The sequence below is a fragment of the Puma concolor genome, chromosome A1 (assembly GCF_028749965.1).
Source record: "Puma concolor isolate L17-30 chromosome A1, mPumCon1.1.hap2, whole genome shotgun sequence".
Classification (NCBI taxonomy): domain Eukaryota; kingdom Metazoa; phylum Chordata; class Mammalia; order Carnivora; family Felidae; genus Puma; species Puma concolor.
The window spans coordinates 159,498,046-159,505,801 of NC_141667.1; the positions used below are offsets into that span (position 1 = coordinate 159,498,046).

The 7,756-nt window shown below is 46.8% G+C and overlaps 1 protein-coding gene across 1 annotated transcript in view; it reads right to left on the bottom strand.

Moving 5' to 3' along the window:
* The window catches only part of CUL4A (cullin 4A), a 46,709-nt gene that overhangs the window by 38,366 nt on the left and 587 nt on the right, over positions 1 to 7,756 (bottom strand). The window contains exon 2 of the mRNA XM_086708015.1: positions 7,357 to 7,472. Within this exon, the coding sequence (XP_086564141.1) occupies positions 7,357 to 7,472 (116 nt within the window). The remainder of the gene's footprint in view (positions 1 to 7,356; positions 7,473 to 7,756) is intronic.

Consider the following 7,756-nt stretch of genomic DNA (forward strand, 5'->3'; position numbering starts at 1 on the left):
TTATTAACATAAATTAAATAAATACAGTAATCACTACTGTATAAAACACATGCACATTCACAAAGGTTAAAAGGGAACACAGAATGAAGATATTAAAAATTATAACTTGTTTTTTAGCAAGTTTGTTATCAGTGCAACAGCACAATACGGCATTCCCCTACGTGCTGCCTTGCTCTACAAATAAGGGCTCATCTACACTGTTAAAAGCCCCGAATTTCTTTCTCAAACCCTGTAATTCCTTCCCTTTGTAGTCCTATCTTTATACTTCAGTCAAAGATCTATCCTTGTGTTTCTGAAAACCCAAAATAACCTGCTGACAAATGCTTTTGCTCCAGTAACTTAATTATTGGGAGATCCATAGGCATAATTATTATGAAATGATTTTGATGCAATACATGAAGAAAACGTATTTTCTTTGGTAAAAATCAAGATGAGCTTGGTAGTACATGTCCCTCACGGAACATCTCACTCACGGAACCACTTTGCCTGCTCTCATTCCTGAAGGAGGAGTCAGTGTCCTCAAAACAATCTTACCCCAGTTGTGACATGCTGTCACTGTTGATTTTACAACACCTTTTCTCATCTATGTCCTCTTTGGCACATATTTACTATTTACATGAAGCACACTTAAGATCTTTTCTTAAAACAGAACCCGGGGGCCTCTTACAAGCACCAGCCAAACCCTGGCGTAGACAGGTTTGCTGTGGGTGCTGTCCTTTCTCCGTGTCTTTTGCTGAGTCACTGCTGGTGTCTTCATGTTACAGGCACCCTCACTGGGAAGAGAGAGTGCGGCCCAGCAGGGCCCCTGGCTGACTCTTCTGTCAGTTACAGGAGCACCACAACATACAAGCCCCCTCCCCAAAAGAAGTGCTGGAGACAGAGTCCTGCTTTGGGGCGCAAAGTGCCCGCTGTGGGGTGTGAATTGGGAGTCCAACGGTACGGTGTGTTTCACATTACCCCTCACATGTGTAAGAGGCACAGCAGACAGAAGGAATTCAGCTAATCCAAGGATGACAGGAGGGGGAGAAGCCCTGTGTTAGTGTCTTCCTCGCTTTCACTCAGCCATGGTGGAAGCCGCCTGTCCGAACTGCCCAGGCACAGCTCTGTAATCTAAGTCTGCCAGGCCTCCACACCCAAGCCCTCTCCAGGTTGTCGTCTGTGTTGGGACAGACAAGTGCACTGAAGCCAGACAGATGGGCATACGGCAGATCAGACACCGGTGCCTGTGCAGGGTGGAGCTGCAGCCCCCAGCATACTTGGCTCTGAGTGTGGAATATCCAACAGGACATTAAAGAGAGTCGTGGGGTGGGGGGAACGCACGGGAGCAATGAAATGAGAGCACACGGTCCTGGAAAACGATGTGTTTCATGAAAGCCTCGAAGGCCAAAGCTGAGCCCAGACAGAAAAAGGAGTGGAGGGTACCGTAGTGTGAGAAATCGTAAAAGAGAAAAGCAGGCAGATACTAGGAGCACATATTTATGTAGATGAAGGGAAAATGAGAGCCAGCCCCCAGCCCTGGGGAAAATCACACCTGGGCCAACCTTACAGAGAGAGGCGCACAGGCCGGGGCCATGCCAGAGCTCACACTTGACAGCCAGAGGCCGGCACAGTGCTCTCCTGGCACACATGCACAGTTCCGGGTGGGGGGCAGCTATGTCCCCTCTGTAAGTGATACTTGGTCTTGAAGGCGGACCCTACTCAATCGTGGGCCCACTGAAAGGTGATGAACTCACTGCTCAGAAGAAAGCGCTAATGGGGTTCTTGCCCGTAGGAAACGAGTACAGAACGATGCAGAAATTAAATTAGAGCTCAGATCTGAGTGAGAGAGTATGTTTGAGAGGGATCGGAAGTCACCTGGATGGGGGCTTTACGGCCAACATGGGCAGCGTGGGCTGCAGTACCGACCCTGACTCCCAGTTCCCACATGTTCACAGTCAACTCCTGAACACAGACGACTAATCCCACTGAGCGCTCAGAACTGCTGATTTATGAAATCCTTTCTATTAAGCTGAATAGATTTGAGTTTGGATATTCACCTCTGTTTTTGAGCAACTTCTGTATGGAGCTCGCTGTTGATTAATTTGTTACTTTCTCGAATCGGTCCATCAAATAACATGTTTATATGTGTCTACTACTTTCCGGGCCTTTTCAATCAGTCTGATCAGTTTGAGCCATCTTATTAATACACTCAACACCTAACCCCACATTCCCCTTCACTAAATCATCACCAAGCAGGAGGACTTCGGAGACCTTAGTCCGTGACTCAGGATAGCATGGCTTTCCTCAGAACAGTAAGTCTCCCATGATGGCTTTGTTTCTGGGCATCAAAAGTGCCTGAAATCAGCACTTAGCCCTTTCCCTGAAGCCCTTGTTGAAAATGCAGACTTCAGTTATCTGTTGTCCACTATGCTGGCAAACAGGACTAAAACATATAGGCAGGAGACACACAAGATAAACTTTCTTCCGCAGGTGTTAATTCCAGACCTAAACTCAGATCTTTAAAAACAGACTAAAAAGATCTGGGCGTTGAAAGTCTCCTCGCCTTAGCTCTGTCGGAGGAAAGTGTGGACGGGGCATACGTTTGTGCAGACTCTCCTCTCACCACACTTTGAACCTCCCTCCTACAGAGAAACAACAGGTGGACTGTAGCAGACACACGGGAGCTAATTTCTCCTCCAGGGAGGCCTCCTAAAGTGTCCACGTGGTAAGGGATGCCTTGATGAGGGAAGAGACCCCACTTTGGGAAGACTAATCAATATCAAAACGTAAAAGCTTCTCCCTCAAATCATCCTGAAAACTTCCTCAAAAAAAACCACACAAAAACCTAAAAAAACTTTCATACTTTGGTGAGAACTGTCACTTTCACACAAAATTCTTCGCGAAGTATATACCACACCACCTCAGCAAAAACTGCAACTGTACTTTGAAACACCAGGTAAATGCACTGACTGCTTTATCACAAGATCAGGATAAGGCAAACATTCAATAACTACACAATGATGTCACTTACTATTTCTACTCCGTTTGCTTCCAAAAGATCTGAGCAGCTCATTCCCCAGGGAGGTACCTGAAATCAGGTACCTCTCTGTGAGTGGCCAGGAGCCGGCCTGCGCCCCTGCCTCCCCGCCGCCCCTGCCTCCTGGGATGCCCCATGGAATGTGAGATTCCTTTTTGGGGGTAAGCACCCCCAGCCCTCAGGGTGTCAAGACGCACACAGACACCCAGGGCACCTGGAACTAGTGTTTATAATAACACGTGCAGTGACTGTTATAAACCACATTGTTCATTCATGGTAACACATGCGGCGACTGTTATGAACTACACTGCTGGGTAAAAGGTATGGCAAAGTCATTCTATGAAAGATGACAGGCAATCGATCCCAGATGGTCAAATCTCCAGGAAGAGAAGAATAAAGAAACCTGGCTGCGAGATATAGCAGTTTATTAAACTAATAAACCTATGAGAGTTCAGACACCTGACGGGACTCCTGCTTCTGGCCAAGATGAAATAAGGGGACTAGACTAGCCTTTCTGCCTGAATTAACCAAACGTCACACAAAACGTGTGAAATAGCAGTCTGCGAAGCATTGCACATTGGGCTGTGAATGACAGCGACCTCTGGGAGGGAAATGAGCTCGGACGCTCCCTTCCTATGTCCCTGTTTCCAGGCCGTGGAGAGGGGGCCGGGAGCTGAGGCTCCAGTCTCCGAGACAAAGGCCTACAGGGAAGACGTGTGGCCACAGAGGGCATGGACATGAGCAAGGAGAGGTCAAGGGTCCCCCTCAAGGACTCGCCACCTGTGTGTGAGCAAACTGCTAAGGACGGGGAAAGGGACAACAGGGTCTGGTGCCCACACGGGACCTGGAATAGCACCTTCCTACGAGCCAGACTGGAAAGCTGTTAAGACACTGGGCCCTGAATACTCAGTTGTGGGGCGATGAGCCCTGGACAAAATACTGTTCTAGTCTTGCCTAACAAATCTTAAAAGTAGGACTCTAAAAGATCAAAAGGTTTTCAAATAATTTAATATGTCCAGAATGAAACTCAAGAATATTTATAGAAATACAAAAACATCTACCCACAAATCAAGATTCACAATGTCTGACAGTCAATCAAAGATTATCAGATGTGCGATGAAGTAGAAAACACAACACCTAAAGGGGAGAAAAAGCAGTCGAATGCAGCCAGAAGCTGACAGGAAAGAACTGGAAGACAGACACACGGAAACAGCTATTATAACTGTATCCCCTCTGTCCAGAAGTTACGTACTGATGGGAAAGATACTGAGAAGGTTCAAATTGAGCCCCTAGAGAGAAAAACAATGCATGGGATGAAACTTTCACCAGATGGCCCTACTGGCAGATTAGATGCCGCAGAAGATTAGTGGACTTGAAGACACGAATTACCTGAAGAGCTCCAAACCCACCAAAGAAGTCCGTGGTTTACGAATTCTCCACAAAGCCAAGGTAGTTTCACCGGGAACTCTCTCAAACATTTAAGGAAAAAATAATACCAAGTCCATACAAACTCTTCTAGAAAATGAAAAGGAGGGAACATTCGCAACTCACTTTATGAGGCCTTCGTTTCTGAGACAAACTCAGACAAATACAGTACGAGAAAACAACACACCAACATCCTCCATGACCACAGACGCAAAAACCAATGAAGTGACAGCAACCTGAATCCCACAGTACAAAAAAGGGTAACACACCACTGCCAACTCAGATCTGTCCTGCAGCTGCCAGATGGGCTTGCCACGTGAAGAGTCAATCCATGCGATAAACTAAGAAAACAAATGTCATATGACCACCCCAGCGGTTACAGAAGAATTCATCAAAGTCCAACATGCACTTCTGGGAATCTCTCAGCAAATTAGGAATGGAAAGGAGCTTCCTCAACCCGATGATGGGCACTTATGATAAGTCAGCATCACACTCGATGCTGAAAGCCTGAAGAAGGCTTTCCCCACTGAGATCAGGAACCAAACAAAAACTGTCTGCTTTTACCACTTCTACTCATCGTCATTCTGGTGTTCTGAACAGTGCACTGAGGTAAGAAAAGGAATTAAAAGGCATGCAGATTAGAAAGAAGTAAAACCATCTCTTATCTCTGTTCATAGGCGACATGATGGTCTACATAGAAAACCTGATGGAATCCACAAAAAAGCCACTGGAGGAGAGGTAAGAGAGCAGTATACCAAACCAATGTATAAAAATAATTTCTATTTCTATACACTAGCGAAAACCAATAATTAAAACTATTATTTATAATACAATTAAAAATATGAAATGCTTGGGGTGCCTGGGTGGCTCAGTCAGTGCGGCGTCTGACCTCGTCTCAGGTCATGACCTCACAATTCGTGGGTTTGAGCCCCACATCGGGCTCTGAGCTGCCCGCTTCAGATTCTGGGTCTCCCTCGCTCTCTGTCCCTCCCTGCTTGCATCTGTCTCTCAAAAATAAATAAACATTAAAAAAAATATGAAATGCTTAGGGCTAAACCTCATAGAAGCTGTATTAGACCTACACACTGGAACTAGAAGGCACTGCTGAGAGAAATGAAGGAAGACGAAGCAGAGAGCCGTCCCTTGTAATCAATCAGTAGACACGATATCAGGATATCAATTTTCCCCACACTGATCTGGAATTCAACATGATCCTAATCAAAACACTAGTCGGCTTTTTTTTGCAGAAACTGGCAAACATTCTAAAACTCATATGGAATTGCAAAAGACCGCTACACACGCACTCAAGTGGCCAAAATCAAAAAGACTGATAATAGCGCGTGTTAGCAAGACTGCAGAACACCTGGAGCTCCGCTACACCTGCTGGTACAGATACCAGAGCCTGGGGGCTCAGTCGGTTAAGTGGCCCACTCTTGATTTGGGTTCAGGTCACGATCTCACGGTTCCTGAGATCGAGCCCCACGCTGGGCTCCACACTTAGTGCAGAGCCTGCTTGGGATTGTCTCTCTCCCTCTCTCTGCCCCTCCCCTGCAAGCAAGCATGCATGCATGCTCTCTCAAAATAAACTTAAAAAAAAAATTGTATAGCCACTCTGAAAACATGAAATGCCTTAAAAAGTTAGGACTTTGAGCCCCTACTTCTCGATATTCACCCAAGAGAAATGAAACATATGTCCACACAAATCATCTTTGTTAATGTTCATAGCAGCTTTATGCATAACAGCCCCAAACTGGAAACCCAAATACCTGTTAGCTGGTGAAATGGTGGTACCCATTACTCAGCAACCAAGAAACAAATTACTGTCACACAGTAGGCATGACAGTCCCAAGCACTATCCCAAGTGGAAGATGAAGGTTCCGCTTAAGGGAGATGCTAGACTGGTGGAATATAGCCACAGAAATCAGTGGTCTGCAAGGAGCGGATCAGGGGAGAGACGAACTTTTTCACGTAGAAACATTCTACATCTTGACTGTAGTGGTGGTTGTTTACACGTCAATATAAAATGTATTGAAGTACACATTATGTATAAATTATACCTTAATAAAGTTGATCTAAAAATAGAATAAACTTATGATGATTTAAGACAAAAAGGGATGTATGTGTATCAAACTGTCAATAGTAGTCTTCTTTGGATGATGGGAGTATATATAGTTTTAATTTTCTTCTTTGTAATCCCCATTGTTTTTATGATGTAATCACTCATGCAAACAGAAGAAAAATTTTAATTCAAGTCCTTTAATAGAAATTGTGGTATCATATTGTTACCTAAAACGTAGATAACAGACTAGTTGATGAGTGCCATTCTTTACAAATGGAAGATCAGAGAAACCAGTCTGCTTATAAATGGAATACGCAAATAGTAACATGTACTTTTGACCATTTTTGTGTTAAAAATGGAACATCTTTACATGAAACGTAACAAAATCTGTCTGCATGTCTTAATAGCAACAATCACAAAATGAGAAAATCTATGAACCAGAAGCGCAGAGTGTCCTATGTAACCGTGAAGTTACAATAACAAATCATGTCTATTTAAAAAAGTATGACAGTCGTGTGGCTCTTAGAAACACATCTTTCTCCCGAAATGGCATAACTTTATCTTTCCAGGCAGCTTAAGCCTGAAAATAAAAATCCCACAACCACCAACCACCAATGAATCACGCAATGACCCGGGGGACACGCCGCCCCAGGACTCTTACTGTTCTTGCGGAAGGCCGATGCTTGCGTTCCCGCTACTTCCCTCATTTCCGACTCTGAAACAACACTGAGGACCACCCGACCCGCGTCCGCACCACACTTCCTGGCCCTGGACCGGTGTGTTACCTACACAACCGTGACAGCACCCAAGCGAGCGGGGCGGGCCGGCAGCGCCGCCCGCCCCGGCGGGGCCTCACCTGGTACAGCTCTTCCAGGTTGTACCTGATGGAGGTGCTGCTCTGCACGGCTCTCACCGCCTCGTGGAGCTTCTGCCAGGTGTCCTGCGTGTAGTTGTCCGGCAGTTTGGGTCTGTCTGTGGGTCCGGAGAGCCCAAGTGAGGCGGGCGCGCTTCGCAGAACCATCCCCCGCCACCCCCCCCCCCCGGGTCCGCCGGGCCGCCGCGCGAGCCCCGCTCCGCCTTCGCCGCCGCCGAGCCCCGAGCGGGAAGCGCACGCAGGTCCGCAGGCGCCGGCTGACCCAGGCACGCGAGAGCAGGACGCTGCCGGGACCGCTAGCGGCGGAAGAAGTGCGCTGCCCGGGCGGCCCGGTTCCTCTGGCCGGTGCCGCGGGCGGGAGGAGCCGCGACCCCGGGCCCCC